The sequence below is a fragment of the Diadema antillarum genome, unplaced genomic scaffold, assembly GCF_040938485.1.
Source record: "Diadema antillarum isolate AM-2024a unplaced genomic scaffold, OU_Dant_1.0 seq00001012_RagTag, whole genome shotgun sequence".
NCBI lineage: Eukaryota > Metazoa > Echinodermata > Echinoidea > Diadematoida > Diadematidae > Diadema > Diadema antillarum.
The window spans coordinates 236,027-253,124 of NW_027271848.1; the positions used below are offsets into that span (position 1 = coordinate 236,027).

Below are 17,098 nucleotides of genomic sequence, written 5' to 3' on the forward strand. Positions count from 1 at the left end.
AGTGTGCTGGCGCAGAGCATGAGCAGAGCAGAAGACGAATAACTTGCTGCTAGCATGAATCTCCCATAGTTATCACTCGAGTTTGGCACATCAACGACACTGAAGGGTAACTACATTCCAAAATCGTTAATTTTTTTGCAGTCTTGTGTACGTATGAAGATTTCTTAGTCCGAAAAGTTAGCTGACAATTTGTGTAATTCTGCATGTTGCAGATAGCGCGTGCGTACGCACGGCAGGTACGTTTTTCGTATGTAAGAAGTGTACATTGTAGTGCATGTGAGGCATTAACAAACTGGTTCGTTCACGTATTGTGTACGCCAACGATTGTGAAACGTTCGCCTGTTGGCTGAATAAATGAATGAAGTGTATATTTATGGGCCAATAATATCGACCCATGCCAGCTAGGGCCACGGTATTAAAGGTATGGTAGATCTAGGTATTTCTACTTTCAGCTTGTATGACAATACATGTATAGGCCTACTGCTATAGAGTCTACTGTTTATTACACAACACTACAACAGGTCAAACTAACAAATTAAGCCAAGATCACAAAGATGGGAATCAGGGGCAAGGGCCATACTAACTAAATAACTTCAGCATTTATCATTCACTGTGATTCAGTATGAAAATCAGATATAATTCATTATTAATTTACACCAAACCATGAAATGAGATCAATTTTCCGTAGATTGATACGTAATAGCTATAGACATGAACAGTGTTTAAATCAGTCGATTTTTTCGTTTTCTTGAAAAAATCTTGCATTTTGATAACTTTTCGCGTTCATGATTTTTCGGCATAATCGTGATATAGTCCCCACCACAGGCCCCACCGCAGTGCGCGTGCACCCGCGGACTAGCTAGGGTTAGGTAGGGTTGTATTTAGTACGGACAGGCAGCGGTGGGGACTATATCACAATTATGCCGATTTTTCCATTGCAGTAGCGGCGCTTCACCTTCGATTCGCCCATCATCGTGAGTAGAGAGCTCGCTAGCGCTGAGCCAGCGCGCGGCGTCCGCGGGCAGTCGTAAATCACATAAAACCCATCCATAGCGACTCCCGCGGCAGCAACCGCGAAGCTCTTCGCAGGCTCTGATCGGGCAGCCAATTTCACTGAAACAAGCATTGCAAGGTCCATTTCGAGGCGCTAACATGCGGTTGATAAAATTTTCCTTTCAAAAAATCAGAAGACATTTCAATTTTGAAAAAAGTGAAGTTTCGATACTGCCATATTTTGCGTAATGTGAATTAAGTACAAAATACACCAAAGGTCACGACAAATACACTGTAAGTGCGAAATTTTGACTTAGCATGCCGAACAGATCGTCCTCCTCGGGCTACTAGCGGTAGGTACAGTAGCAGACGCAAACCCATGTACAGGAAGGCAAAAGTAGTTCAGGTTTGTGATTCGAACATGTTGTTTGACATACGGCCATATCACTTTTGAAAAGAATGATATCAATGCACTCCTGTCATTACTGCTACAGCTAGCGATCATCGCGAATGGGCTCAGAAATTGAGCACTGCGTGTGTAGAAAACGATGTATATGCACGAGAGTGCCATCTAGTGCTGAATGACAAACGCTAGCCATACACAGTGATACAGATGTACGTTGTACAAAAAAAAAAGGAAAGCAAGCAAGGATCTTAATAATAGTAAAATATTGCTCACAACAGTAATTTCCAATTTTGTTGACCAGTCTAGTGACAGTAGTAGACTAGTAGAAGAAGAATGTCTCAACACTCCACAGTTACAGTCTACAGTAGGGCCTACTGTACACGCCATATATTTAGCGAGACTACATTTTTTTGCGAATTTGGTTTCCCAATGATTTTGCAAGTGGTTGAACAAGTGGTTGACAAATGAACGTGGAATCCTGTAGAGGTGTACACATGTATCTACTGAACAGAGAAATTGTACCTGTACATGTGCTAGCTAGCTGTACGTCACATTCATATTGGGATCAGAGTCAGTATTTTCGTGTATCTTTAATTTCATGAATGGCACGGTACCTGACTCGTGGAATTTGCAAACACAAAAACCTCATGAAATATTCGGCGTATACACTACAGTATGTTGAGCCCAGAGATCTGCATTGCTACAGGAGTATAAATCAATGTTCTTCTTCTTCGTGTTCTTCTTTTTCTTCTTCTTCTTCTTCTTTTTCTCCTTGTAAGTTCTTCTTTTTTTTTTCTTCTTTCAATAAAGTACAGTCCAACTTGTGGTGTATCAGCGTATATGTAGCTAGCACACAGAGTATGCTGTGGTCATGTTTTAACTTGTACTTTAAATGTTCATTTTTTGTTCATTAAAAAAAAAGTTATTTAAGGTATAATTCATTTTGCTTTCCAGAGAATATCATTTGCAGTAGTCTAAGATATGTACACACACACATTCTGTAGAATCTTAACATAGAATGACGTATGTGTTTAGTCCCTTAGACTCGCATTCGTGTAAGCAGCAGTCATGGCCGGAGCTCCACCAGGCTACATCCTGGGGATGCACCCCATGGCCTTTGCCCAGGCCCAGCCTGTCATCCCCATGAAGCCCATGCCACCACCACCCCAAGTTCCAGACTACATGTCGGAAGAAAAATTGCAAGAGAAAGGTACGAGTGCTGAGAAGTTCTGTACACTGACCAGACTGTACAGGGTTAATTATGATGTAATACAATGGCAGGGAAGTATCAGCCATGTGAAATATAAACATCAGCTTCAAAGTCTCCACATGTCCTCCTAGAATGTCTCACAGTTATGATTTCAAGTACCTTGGTATAGACAATGACTTTTGAATGCTCAAATGTGAATGATCTTTTTTACCTTTTCTTCTCCACTTCTTTCTTTTTGTCTGTTGGCAACATCTTCTGTAGATTTAAATCAGATTTCAGATTTTTTTTTCTCAAGTCTATACACATTTTGCCTTTTCCATTAATATCAAAATCGCCTGAAAATTTTAATTATCGATTTTTTAAACAAACCTCAATATCATCCGTGCATTTAACCTTGTGACAAAAATGTGTATTCTTTATCGAGCATGTAAGTTTGTTTTAAATGCAGAGATGCCAACTGTTTTTTTTACAGTATTTTGTACTATTTCTTTGTCAAAAAAAATGGCAAAGGTTTCATGGAAACTACTGCTTTTGGTAAATCTTATAGTGTATTGCAGAAAAGGTAAATATACTGTTTTTCCTTCAAAAGTATGCCTTTCCTTTACTCAGAACACTACAACAGAGCTGCCAAGTCTCCCTGATTCTGCAGGAGTCTCCCTGAAAATATCAAATCTGTTCATGTCTAAATAACAGCATATTAAAATATCCCTGATTTGTGCATTGTTTTTGCCTTAGATTGAAATACATGTAACACACAGATATCCTTTTGATTGCTGTGTGGAATCTCCTTGATGTGGATGTGGGAATGTTGGCAGACCTGCAACTGTTAGTTTTTTGCAGTATTTTGTACTGTTTCTTTTTCCAAAAAAGAGAACAATTTAAAGGTGTCATGGAAACTACTGCTTTTGCCAAATCATAAAGTCTATTGCAAGAAAGGTAAAAATACTGTTCCCCCCCCCAAAAAAAAAAAAAAAAATATGCCTTTTCTTCACTCAGAATACTACAGTGATGTTTGTATCCCTGGTTAGGTATACAACTTGTGCTTTGAATGGTAGGTGTCTGTATCTTGATCAGTCTGCCGGTAAATCATCATTGTACTTCTTTCTCTAACATCCCTCTTCAGCTCGAAAGTGGCAACAGCTTCAGTCCAAGCGGTATGCGGAGAAGCGCAAGTTTGGCTTCGTGGACGCTCAGAAGGAGGACATGCCTCCGGAGCACGTCAGAAAGATCATCCGTGACCATGGTGACATGACAAACAGAAAATTCCGGCACGACAAGAGAGTCTACCTGGGGTATGTACATTTGATCTCTTTGTAGGGTGTGACATGTTTGCTATATTATATGAGATATCAAACAAGTTTGTAGCCTTCTTTGAGGTCAGTGTACTGTGAGTGAATATGTAAATATTGTACTTGAAAAATTATCAGCATCAGTGATCATATACAAATAACGCACAGGTGAGAGTGCGTTAGTGGACGTAGCGCACTCAAGGATATATGTACAACGGTGCATGTAGCAGGACATTGTGATTACCTGAGAGAGAATGTTTTGTCTCTTTGAAAAAAAGGATAAGTAAAGAATCCTCATTGAAAAAACACAGACACACAAAAGAGTAGAGACAAAACATTTTTCTGAGTAAGGTATGTGATATGTCATACATTGTTACATACATGTAGCTGTAGAGGTATGAACACCATTTCTTTCTGATTTAGATGCACTTTTAGCAATTTCCCTTTTAGACATGTTGCCCTTTACATGCTAATGTTTAATTTCTCTGTCTCATGCAGGGCACTGAAGTACATGCCTCACGCTGTGCTCAAACTGATGGAGAACATGCCGATGCCGTGGGAACAGATCCGAGATGTGTCTGTCCTCTACCACATCACAGGCGCTATCTCCTTTGTCAATGAGATCCCACGTGTCATCGAGCCCTGCTATATAGCACAATGGGGGTGAGTAGCTAAGAAAGAGGATTACCTTCCAAAAGGATATGAGTTTCCTCATGATCTGCATGGTATCTTCTGTAAAACCGGAAAAATTTGAGGCTTGAAACTTTTGTGACTTGGAGCCAACGGCCTTTTTGGCAACACCAAAATTTCGTAAATCACATTTGGCATTCAATGTGTAGTGTACATGAGCACTTTTGTGTGCATTTTACTAGCGGGAATCTTGGCTTGTGAAATTCACAAAAGTTTCATGCATGCAAAAATGTTGGGTTTGCAGTATTCAGAACATGTTTCACAATCCTTTGTGCTGTATGGGTCATATTTGTGTACATGGCCAGCAAGTTGTGTTAAGTTATGGTAAAGTGTGACTACTTGAAATCCCAACACACTAAAATAGTAGATATTGATAGCCATTGCATCAAATCCATTTTGAGATAAAAGTAGAGACAAACAGTTGTCCAAACCTTCTTGCATTTGTCACACCACCCTCCCAGGTCCATGTGGATCATGATGAGGAGAGAGAAGCGAGATCGTCGGCACTTCAAGCGTATGCGCTTCCCGCCGTTTGATGACGAGGAGCCGCCGCTAGACTACGCAGACAACGTGTTGGATGTGGAACCACTGGAGCCGATCCAGATGGAGCTGGATCCAGAAGAGGACTCTCCTGTCTACGAGTGGTTCTATGATCACAAGCCTCTCATTGACTCAAAGTAAGATGTAAAACTTTTGTATGAGAAGAAACAGTACCAGGGCTGTTCTTAGAGTTACAAACGACTTTAGAACGACTGGTGATCAGTTCTTGTGCTGAATTATTGAAATTCTGATAAATGTAGCACATCAGAACTGATCACCAGTCGTTCTTAAATCCTTTGTAACTTTAAGAACAGCTTTGTGAAACACCCCCCTGATCAGAAATTTGAGTCCTCCGTAGATGCTTTCTTTTGAAAGATTCTGGTGTGAACTTGATATATTCTTCAAACACTTTAAATCTTTGAAATGAGGACACAGAGAATACCTTATTGTTTTATTTTTTTTTTTTGTCTTCGTGAAGTACAACCAAAGTACAACAGAGTTTGAAGTTTCGCTTTGTCTGAAGGAAATTAAAACCTAATTGGAAGAAATTAGAGATGTGGAGGAATTGCAATTAGCTCAGGTATTATATACATTGATTTTTTAGAATGTGAGTACATGGGAAAAAGCTACTGTAGCTCAGTGGAGTTGGCACCATTTATGTTGGACATTGGTTGTGTCACCATTTCTTTCGTACTTAATGCCCCCTGGCTTTGGTCGAATCATTGCCACTAAGTCAAGAAAATATCTGTATCATTCCCTTGTCCGACTGTATAAGCCTTCACTGTGATATTTGTTTGCAAAGGTTATTAGCTTCAATTTTGTTTTAATGACTCAAGCACATTGATTGAGTAAGGGGCCTGTATGAAAAACCTCTCTGAATTCCCCCATACACACACTCACACACACACACAAACACACACACACACACACACAAAGACGCACATGATTTCATGCTTGAATGCATTAGTGCACAAGTTAACTTCTTTAAATTTTGAAGTGTGAACCCGTTCCTTTCGGGAACCTGATGGCCTATGTATTATGTCTATGGGGATTTCAGAATTCAGTAGGGAATAGGTTAACAGAAGGAAACAATAAGTGTTCACCCTTCATCCCTGCACAGGATGGTCAATGGTACCAGCTACAAGTCTTGGAACCTGACCCTGCCAGTGATGTCCACTCTGTACCGTTTGGCCAACCAACTGCTGACTGACCTTGTGGACGAGAACTACTTCTACCTGTTTGACCTCAAGTCCTTCTTCACTTCCAAGGCACTCAACATGGCCATCCCAGGTGGTCCTAAGTTTGAGCCACTGGTCAGAGATGCAAACCTACAGTGAGTAGCGGTCACTCTCCAGTTATTCTCCATTTAACAGTCTTCTATTAATTCTCATTCATCATACTTGTCCAGTTGCAAATTTTTCTCAAGTAAGACTTTTTTCCACATGTAAACTTCATCAACAGTTGCCTTTTCATCACAATTCCTTAATTCTATTTGTACTGCTACAGTTTTGAAAGGCTTCAGGTAGCATCAAGGGGTTGTATCTCATTTCACATTGTCAGACACTAGTTTCACCATTTAGATTGTCCAACCATTCAATGATTGTCACCCCGAAAGTTTTATAAATGTTATTATTTCATGGAAATTGAATGGCTTTGCTTTTGAATGATAAAGTACAGGACACAAATGCCATGCTCTTGGAGTAATGATTTTCATTTTCATTTGTATTGTCCCTCTCAGGGATGAAGACTGGAATGAGTTCAATGATGTCAACAAGATCATCATCCGGCAGCAGATCCGTACCGAGTACAAGATTGCCTTCCCGTACCTCTACAACAACCTGCCGTACTATGTCCACCTCACATGGTAAGGTTTGGGTCTCTTACTGTGAGACAGTCTTCACTCATTTACAGTCCATTACAGTACAGTTACATGTCCATGTTTGGTCTATTCTTCTCATAGAATGCTGCACCTAGCTGTGGTACATCAGGCTGCCACTCCATACTGGCACTTCAAAACTAAGTACTACGAGACACTACGCCAAACCACTCAATGATATATTACACTACATGAGGCTGCTTACCTCTTCTGTACATTGCAAGGTTTTCACAGTACTGTTTAGCACTGAATAATTGCAAGATTTTATTAATTACCACAGCAGCGCACTCACATAATCCGGACTGGACTACTGTAAAACGAGGAATGTTCGCGTGTGTTTTAATTTCGCGAATTTTGCGAGCGTCAAGATTCGCGAAATTGAAATGCACATGAAAGTTCTTGTCTACACTATATGCATTGAATGCCACTGGCAATTCTGGAAAATTTCATGCCGCGAAAAAGGCCGTCGGCTCGTTCACGAAAATTTCATGCCACAAATATATCATGTTTTACTGTATGTAGGTGCTGTTTCATCTCTTTTTGGCGTTTCTATTATGATGTCACTGTTATGGACTCCATGCATGCAGTATTCCATTCTAGATGGCAAAAGATGAGATTGGCTCCCTCTGTTCTCTTTGCAGGTACCATACTCCACCTGTAGTCTTCATCAAGACTGAGGACCCTGACCTTCCAGCATTCTACTTTGATCCTCTGATCAACCCAATATCACACAGGCATGCTGTCAAGGTAATAGGTGTTCACCTTTTGAACTACAAAGTAGTTGGAGTGTGAGTTAGGGTGTGTGGGATTGTTACTCTATCTTGCTCTTTAATCTTCAAGTCTTTCTCAAATTTATATACCAGGTACATGTTTACTTGGAATGTTGACATACTATTCACCAGATATGCCTGGTTGTATTTTCATCAAAAATTAGTCCAGTCCTATTGAGCTGCTAATTCCTGTTCATCTCAAAAGATTCAGTTTTTTCTATCAATGTGCTGTAAGTAGAGATTGTTTGCTCACAAATGCAAACTTCGGGGTCCCATTTCATAAAAAGTTGATATGATAGCAACTCTTGCTGAAATGGCAATTGTCATAGTAATGAAAAGAATCCAGCTTCCTGATTGGCTGTTGCTATTGGAAGTTGCCATTCTAGCAAGAGTTGCCACCCCAACATCTTTTATGAAACGGGGCCCTGAACTATGTATATGAGCAAGAGACTAGTCTGATGTAAGTATGACTGATTACTCTACAAAGATACTTTCTTTTGTGTGAACTCATTAATAAAAAATCATAAAACAGAAAGCAGGATTTCAAATTAAAATGCTAGTGCATCAATTACTATTTAAAATGTGGTTTCAGTACTTTTGGAAAGGTTTGATGGGAGTTTAAGATAGTGATGAGGGTTTTTTCCAATCAGGTAAGCTCTTTTCAACATGGTTATAGTTCTTATTGGGAGTTGGAGGGTTTGTTTGTTTGATGTTGTTCTGTTGTGACTTTTAGCCTCAGTTAGCTGAAAGCTCTCTAATCATAAGTAAAAATGACATTCTTTGCACATAACAGTATGTATGGCACCTGTAAGGGCTAAAGTGTATGCTGGGAAATGAAATAGCGAATGTATCACTTCTGAAACTAATGCTTCAGAATTTTGATCATTGTCATTCATGCCTTTACTTACACCAGCACTTGGAGCCACTTCCTGACGATGATGAGGAGTTTGAACTACCAGAATACGTCCAGCCGTTCTTGCAGGAGCGTCCTCTCTACACAGACAACACGGCCAACGGCATCGCACTGCTGTGGGCCCCAAGGCCGTTCAACCTGCGGTCTGGACGACACAGGCGAGCCATGGACATCCCTCTGGTCAAGACTTGGTAAGATGATGATTGTGAAGCTGATGATTTAAAAAAAAAGTGATTTTGTTGAAGATGACAATTAAAGTGATGATGATGATGATGATGATGATGTTAATGATGATGCAGATGTCGATAATGTTACCCCAGCAGTGCTATGAAACCAGTAAATGGAATTTCAATTCAATTTCAGTTCAATTGGTGCAGTTTTATGCAGAGATGAATATCATTAAATGCAAATGTGACATATGCATATTGTTTTGATATGAAATAAAGAATTATATAAAATACCTCTTTAGACTGAGATGTGTTCATGTTACCAGCTTAGAGTATGTCATTATGTATGCTATGGTACGTCTAGCCTCAATTTGCCGTTATGTTTGTCACTAGGTACCGTGAGCACTGTCCAAGCGGTCAGCCTGTCAAAGTACGTGTGTCCTACCAGAAGCTCCTCAAGATCTACGTGCTCAACGCTCTCAAACACAAGCCACCCAAGTCACAGAAGAAGAGGTATGTGCTGTCAGAGATGTAGTGCCTGAAAAAGTTGTTATACTTGCCTAGAAGGTTGCTGGGGAATTTGTGTTTTAGGGTTGTCCATCTGCCCTTCATCTGTCCACTCCCCCTGCCCAAATCTTATTTATAATCATATGCTTGAGGTTGCATTGACCCTATGCCTTAGGTTACATATGAATGTAGGAAGTGTTTTCATTGAAAACCTTAAACGTTGTAGTTCATAGTGAATTTTTAGAGGCGTAAAGCTTTTCTGCTTCTCACCTAATCATAATCATGCTTTCTTAGTCTGTCAATGTGTACAGTATTTTAAAAGTTTACACATTTTTCCCACTTTTGAAAGTATGCTGGTTGTCAGAAATGTTTGCTCAAAAGTGGGTGTGACTTCTTTTTGTTTTTAAATGCAGAATGTGAATTTATCCCTACCCAAGTTTCTACATGTCTTCCTTCTTCATTTGTGTGTGGCTGTGTATATGACACTTTGTTTTTCTATCTGTTTAATAGCTTTGTCTTCTTGAATTCCATTTTTCTCCCAAGAATTCATTCTCTCAGTCAGTCTGTATTTTTATCAACAAATATCTTCTCCCTCGTATCATTAAGTATTTTTACATCTCTTCTTGACTTCAATATTTATCTTTCTCTGTTGGTTAGATATCTGTTCCGCTCCTTCAAGGCCACCAAGTTCTTCCAGTCTACCAGTCTGGACTGGGTGGAGGTGGGGCTACAGGTCTGTCGCCAAGGTTACAACATGCTCAACCTGCTCATCCATCGCAAGAACCTCAACTACCTCCATCTTGACTACAACTTCAACCTGAAGCCCGTCAAGACCCTCACCACCAAGGTAAGTTTGCCGGTGACCAAAGCTAATGGAGGGTGTGAATGATGGGTTTTGAGATCCCAGTTTGAGGTTTCACACTTGAAATGGTTCAGCAACCTTACCGTGAGTCATCAAATAGGGAGATTACCATCGATTTGAGATATTTGGCCCATGGAGCTACTCTACAAAATCTTCTGAAAACTTGAAAAGCCCTGTTGGGTTTTGTTTGTATGTGTTACAGTGTTTTAAGAAACAAATGGGTTTAGATTAGATGTACTACTGGTATTATACACATGGAGGCAAACAGCATCAAACTTTGATCGTGATCACCCATGCTTATTGGAGGTCACATGTGCCTTTGTGCCTTGCTTTCCATTTTTTGCCACTATATGTAGTCACCCTCCATACACACCCTCTCAGTTTGTTCCTTTCATCTCAAGCTAGCACTTTGTATCAGATTGGCAGAGTTCAAATCATTAGAAGGATAAAGTTTGAGAAGTGAAAAACACCCAGTGAATTTGCCTTTCATATCTTCTTGGATGAAGGCAAATTTTAGGTGCCTTTCATTATTGTATGAAGACTCTTTTCACAGGTTGGCCCTGTGAATTTCAGTCCTAGCCTAATTTGATCCATGTCACTTCAACCCTTCTCCCCCCCCCCCCCCCCATACACACATATTTAGCAATGAAGACTTCTACACTCAGTGTTGTAAGCACTCCTCGCATAAAAGCCCAAATGGTGACCACCCTGCTGTTGTGGTGTATAGGGGAATATTCATTTTTTCCTTTGACAAACTCCATCTGTCTCCCATGTACAGGAAAGAAAGAAGTCCCGGTTCGGTAACGCCTTCCATCTGTGTCGTGAGATCCTGCGTCTGACCAAACTAGTGGTCGACAGTCACGTCCAGTACAGACTTGGCAACGTGGATGCCTTCCAGGTACGTTCCATGCTAGCCCTAAGGCCACATTTGAGGGTTAACAAGTGTAGAATGTGAATGGCTGACACGTAGGGATGACTTCAATTGAGAAAGAGGCTGGCCACTAGAGATAAGTCCATTAATATTGTGTTGATCTGTACTGTAAACTGTTTTAGAGACCATTCCAGTCTCATGTACTGTGTATAATCATGCAGCTTGATAATGTTATTGCTTTCAGCACAAATACAATTGTATAAAAGTACATAGTAACATGGTGTCATTGCCATATCCAGCAGTAAGACCCCGTTTACAGTGCGAGGCTCGGCCACGGCTCGGCCGCGGCCGTGCCCAGCCCCGCTTCAGTGTAAACGCGCAAAAGGCCAAATGCGGGGCCAAAATTGGCCTTGCATTTGGCCTCCCTCTGGAGGTGGTCTCGGCCGCGGCCAAGCCGCAGCCGAGCACGGCCTTTTCTCAGTGTAAACGTAAACAGGGCCAAATGCGCGGCCAATTTTAGTCTGGCTTCCAAACCTTCTGCCTGTACTATTTCGCTGTTCAGGATATTAACCCCCTCAACGTCGAAAATTAGTATAGTTTAAGGTGGTTTTGTCCTGCAAAGGATTTTTTCCTTCGGCAAAGGCCTTTGCCCGAACGGCGACTTTGTCGCCACGGAATTCATTTGGCAAAGGGTCTGAAAACCAGACAATACCAAATTGCATTTGTGTACAAGCAGAGCGCCACTATGACAACATATTAAAAGGTTTGAATCAAAAGCGCGGCCGAATGGACAAAATTGCGGGGCCCGGCCTCGCAATTGAGGCTGGGCTTGGCCGCGGCACGGCCGCGGCTCGGCCGCGGCTCAGCCCAGTCCCGCACTGTAAACGGGGTCTATCATAATATCCTCTCACAAGACTGCAATACTGTCTGATACTACCATATAGAAGACAGACTCAGACAAGAACTCATTGTAATAGCATTAATCTATCTATTGTTATGCATCAGTGTCTCTGTAACCAACTGTAATGTAATGTTTGTGTCCTAATGCAGCTGGCAGATGGCATACACTATATCTTTGCCCACTTATCATTGTTATCAACTGTAATGGTTTATTTCATTTGTCTGACATACAGCTGGTAGATGGCACACAGTACATCTTTGCCTATGTGTCACTGTAGCCAAGCGTAATGATGTATTATGTTTATGTCTGACATACAGCTGGCAGATGGCATACAGTACATCTTTGCCCATGTTGGCCAGCTGACTGGAATGTACCGCTACAAGTACAAGCTGATGAGACAGATCAGGATGTGCAAGGACCTCAAGCATGTCATCTACTACAGGTTCAACACGGTAAGTAGACAGTCAGAGGCTGCATTGGCATTTGTTGCAAGAAAACTGGGCCCTGTGGTATAAAACTATCTGATGGTAATTTTACAATTAACGCTAAAACTGCAGTCAGGGGCATTCATCAGTGATACCTTAGCTTTGATTGGCCATGGAATGATGATGCTGTGATAAGTGACCGATGATTACAGAATTGCCATTAATTATAGAGGTTTTATACAACAGGGCCCTGCTGTGGTATGACCTTAACTCTGTAGTAGCTGGCAAAACTAGTTGGCAGTACCGCATGTAAATCTTGCAGGCTTGTAAGAAGCTGGCATATGTAAAATGGACAATTTTGGTAAAGGGGGTGAAGAATTTTTTTACATGCTATTTGTGAAATACATTGTCTCATCTTGGTGAGACATATACTACAGATTATGACTGTAACATCAGCATTACTGTTACAAAAGTTATGGGCTTTTTCCATTTGGTTTATTATGTCAGGAAAGGAAGAATGATGTGTGTAGGAATTGGTCACCACATCAGTTTACAAGTGTCTTCAAAATACATACAGGTACATGTTGGACAAGATATTCTTGGTATTGCACCTCAGAAAACGAGGCTAAATTGCTCATTGTTTATTACATCACAAGGTCTCTATGTAAAATTGCCATATTTTTACATTTCAGTAGATAATTTATTTCACATTGCAGTCAAATATATGAAGAAATAGGACTAACACAAGGTTTTATGGGCACCTAGAGGATTAATGGTTATTGATCCCCTTCTGTTTGACATTGTCACAGGGTCCCGTGGGCAAGGGACCAGGATGTGGGTGCTGGGCCCCCGGCTGGCGGGTCTGGGTCTTCTTCATGAGGGGAGTGACACCGCTGCTGGAGCGTTGGCTTGGCAACCTCCTCTCCAGGCAGTTTGAAGGACGACACTCCAAGGGCGTGACCAAGACAGTGACCAAGCAGAGAGTCGAGAGTCACTACGACCTGGAGCTGCGTGCATCGGTGAGACGGAACAACATTGTGTCTTCTTTAGCTTGCATGATTTGTAACTTGTAACTTGTTAGTATTAACACACCTTGTTAATTTTAGTTCGGTCAAATTCAATAATTTTTTTTTTTTTTCAGACTTGCCATGTAAAGCATGTACAATGCTCTCTGTGTTCAGTCAAGTTTGGTGAACTTTTGGGACAGGAACATGTGATTGAAGCCCATGGACAAAAGAAAATAAAATATATGTACAACTTGTATGTTACACAATTGATATTTGAACATAGGGTTGCAACTGGTTCAGAATGTTTTAACAATAGTCTCAATCCCATCACATTATAATTTGTCTTTGATTTGCATGTACACCGAGGAATCCTGTGGTACATGTATTATTTGACATGTTCATGATTAAAGATTTAGCTTTTGTTTTTGTTTCTAGAAACTTTATGGCTTATTTTCAGTTTTGTTTTGTTTTGTGTTTTTTTACAGAGGTTTACTGACTTAATGAATTTCTGCAGACAGGAGAAAAGAGTGAATTTTCCCCCTCTTAGTCCCACTTGTTACTCCTGACACCTTTCTTAACCCGACTTTACACCCATTCATTCATGTAAACAGGTGATGCATGACATCATTGACATGATGCCAGAGGGAATCAAGCAGAACAAGGCTAGGACCATCCTACAGCACCTCAGTGAGGCCTGGCGCTGCTGGAAGGCCAACATCCCATGGAAGGTAAGGTGTCACTAGGCAACACTTGACATATAACACTAGACACTTGACACATAACACCTGACATCTGATGTTTAACACCTGGCATATAGTTTGACCTTCTCTAAGCTCATGTCTCATAATTCTTTTTGCAACACCTGACACGAGATGCTTGACACCTGACACTAAACACCTAATGCTTGACAACTGACATTTACACGTAGCCTGGTCTCCTCAAGCCCATGTCTCTTCCATTTCTTTTTTCAGAAGACATATTACCAGTAAATCTCTCCTCGTTAATGATAGATGCTTGAAGAGAAGCACAGATAGTGTCATTGAGACCACAGTCATATTACCTTACCATTCAGAAAGTCTGTCATATTCATTTAGATAAGACATATGTATATAGAGCTCAAAACAATATATTACTTCATTCGGATGTATCATGGCATTTCTCTCCTGATCAACCTGATGTGTACAGTACAGTTACCAAGCACGTACAGCATATTTGACAAGTACTTCATGATATTGAGTGATAAGCTTCAATGTGACTTGTGATTGAAGAAATTAGTGACAGAAATGATTGATGCAGCTTGTAACAGTAATTGATTTTGATCACCTGAAACATATGTATATATATTTTGATCTGGAGTTGATAAGCCAGCTTTCCTTTCATGTTGTATAGGTGCCAGGGCTGCCCACTCCCATAGAGAACATGATCCTGAGGTTTGTCAAGTCCAAGGCAGACTGGTGGACCAACACGGCCCACTACAACAGGGAGAGGATTCGGCGTGGGGCCACGGTGGACAAGACTGTCTGTAAGAAGAACCTTGGTCGGCTCACCAGGCTGTACCTCAAGGCAGAGCAGGAGAGGCAGCACAACTACCTGAAGGTGAGGCATGGAGTTGAGGCTTCCTTGAATGCCGATCCTATCTTTCTATTTCTATTTGCTATTTTAATGATGTTATGGATTAATGTTCAAAATGTGTCAGGATGTATCTCTCCTCATAAATGCCTTCTAAAAGCTTGCAAGGACACATTTCCTCTTTATCTTCTGTACACCCAAAGTGTTGCTAAACACAATTCTTTACATCTCATCCTTGCGTACATGTGACTTTCATTGCTATCTACAGTCATTTCTCATGAAATCGATAGAAATCTGTTCTTCAGAGAAAGATGCAAGCACAGTGTTTCATCAGTGGGACAGTCCTCAAATGGAGTGAGCACACGGTCGCACTAATTTGGTTACATTTTCATCTCTAGTGTATAACACCTTGCCAAATATCACAAATTTGCATGGTTCCTGTCATCATAGGACTTTACATGAACACTAATGAATACTACAATGTATATGCTTCAAGTATTGTCGATATTTTATTTCCCATCGTAATTCTGAACATTCTCCCCCATCATTTCTAAACACTGTCATACATATTCCCTACCTATCATCCTGTTTCCGTGGTAACCACAGGACGGGCCGTACATCACAGCTGAGGAGGCGGTTGCTATCTACACCACCACAGTTCACTGGCTGGAGAGTCGCCGTTTCTCCCCCATCCCCTTTCCTCCCCTCTCCTACAAGCATGACACCAAACTACTCATCCTGGCCCTGGAGAGACTGAAGGAAGCCTACAGGTAGGGGCTGAGACGTCCTGCGTATACTCGCATAGGTGTCTATGGGAAATATCGTCGCTGGGGTGACAAGACCTCGTATCTACAAAATGTCAAATGTTAAGGAGAGCCAAAAAAATATGTTGGCCAAAGTATTGTGGCGACTGGGATGGCCTTTCCTTTGACATGCCGTGGTGACTTCATTATGCCTCCGCCACGAAGTGGTGCCGGAGGCATTATGTTTTCGGGTTGTCCGTCCGTCCGTCCGTCCTTCCGTCCGTCCGTCCGTCCGTCCGTAATGAATTTTGTGGACAGGGTAACTACCAAAACCTTTTGAGGTATCCTAATGAAACTTGGCATGTATGTGTATTAGGGGGTGAAGTTGTGCCTATCAACTTTTGAGTGCACATGCTCAAGGTCAAAGGTCAAAAGGTCAAGGTCAAATGCTTAAAATTTTACTATTTCCCCCATATCTATGCAATGCCTGAAGATATTTTCTTGAAACTTAGTGTATACATGTACTACCCAATTAAGATTCTCTGGTGAAAGTTTGGGGTCATGAGGTCAAAAGGTCAAAGGTCAAAAGGTCAAGTAAAATGTTAAAATTTCACTTTTTTTCTCTGTATCTTGGAAATTGTTCAAGGTATCTTCATGGAACATAGTGTATATGCAGTGGTTATCTAGGGAATTTAGGGTTCATGGGGTCAAAGGTCAAGGGCAATACTTCAAAATCTTACTATTTTCCTTATATTTATGCAATGCCAGCAGGATATATTTTTTTTAAAACTTGATATATGCATGTCTAACCCAATAGAGATTCTCTGGGATTTTTTTTTTGCCAAGAAGGTCAAAGGTCAAAAGGTCAAAGATCAAGTGAAAGTGCTGAACTTACTTTTTTCTCCATATCTCGGAAGTGGCTCAAGTTATCTTGAAACTTAGTACATGCTGAATTTATGTATGTTCTGCCTGACAGTGCTTCTCTTATAAATCAAAGGCCAGATGAAAATGATAACAATTTACTGTTCAATACAGAAATTGCGCTTTTTCTCCATACCTTGAAAATTACTCAGTGCATAAACTTATGAAATGGTCAAAGTCAAGTTAAAGTTCTTAAATCCCCAAATACATGCTCTCCTATTCATCCAATTAAACATAGGTCAAGGAAGGTAAACATTCAATACATTTGTGACAAACATGTCATTTTAATAATTTGCCAATTTTGTGAAAATGTAATCACACATTGTCCACATGTACTACTGAGTATAGACCTATTAGGAGAATCATGCATTATGGCGGAGGCATACCAGTCGCCATAGCGACATTTCTAGTTTTTGAAGTAAGACAGTTGGGATTTGG

The 17,098-nt window shown here is 40.8% G+C and overlaps 1 protein-coding gene across 1 annotated transcript in view; it reads left to right on the top strand.

Moving 5' to 3' along the window:
* Positions 1 to 17,098, top strand: part of LOC139742651 (pre-mRNA-processing-splicing factor 8) — a 43,554-nt gene continuing 26,456 nt past the window's right edge. The window contains exons 1-17 of the mRNA XM_071653177.1: positions 1 to 106; positions 2,435 to 2,609; positions 3,733 to 3,901; positions 4,397 to 4,561; positions 5,050 to 5,265; positions 6,249 to 6,461; positions 6,867 to 6,992; positions 7,646 to 7,751; positions 8,688 to 8,878; positions 9,248 to 9,367; positions 10,019 to 10,208; positions 11,002 to 11,121; positions 12,313 to 12,447; positions 13,230 to 13,439; positions 14,039 to 14,155; positions 14,817 to 15,023; positions 15,603 to 15,766. Of these exons, the coding sequence (XP_071509278.1) occupies positions 2,468 to 2,609; positions 3,733 to 3,901; positions 4,397 to 4,561; positions 5,050 to 5,265; positions 6,249 to 6,461; positions 6,867 to 6,992; positions 7,646 to 7,751; positions 8,688 to 8,878; positions 9,248 to 9,367; positions 10,019 to 10,208; positions 11,002 to 11,121; positions 12,313 to 12,447; positions 13,230 to 13,439; positions 14,039 to 14,155; positions 14,817 to 15,023; positions 15,603 to 15,766 (2,591 nt within the window). The 5' untranslated portion in view covers positions 1 to 106; positions 2,435 to 2,467. The remainder of the gene's footprint in view (positions 107 to 2,434; positions 2,610 to 3,732; positions 3,902 to 4,396; positions 4,562 to 5,049; positions 5,266 to 6,248; positions 6,462 to 6,866; positions 6,993 to 7,645; positions 7,752 to 8,687; positions 8,879 to 9,247; positions 9,368 to 10,018; positions 10,209 to 11,001; positions 11,122 to 12,312; positions 12,448 to 13,229; positions 13,440 to 14,038; positions 14,156 to 14,816; positions 15,024 to 15,602; positions 15,767 to 17,098) is intronic.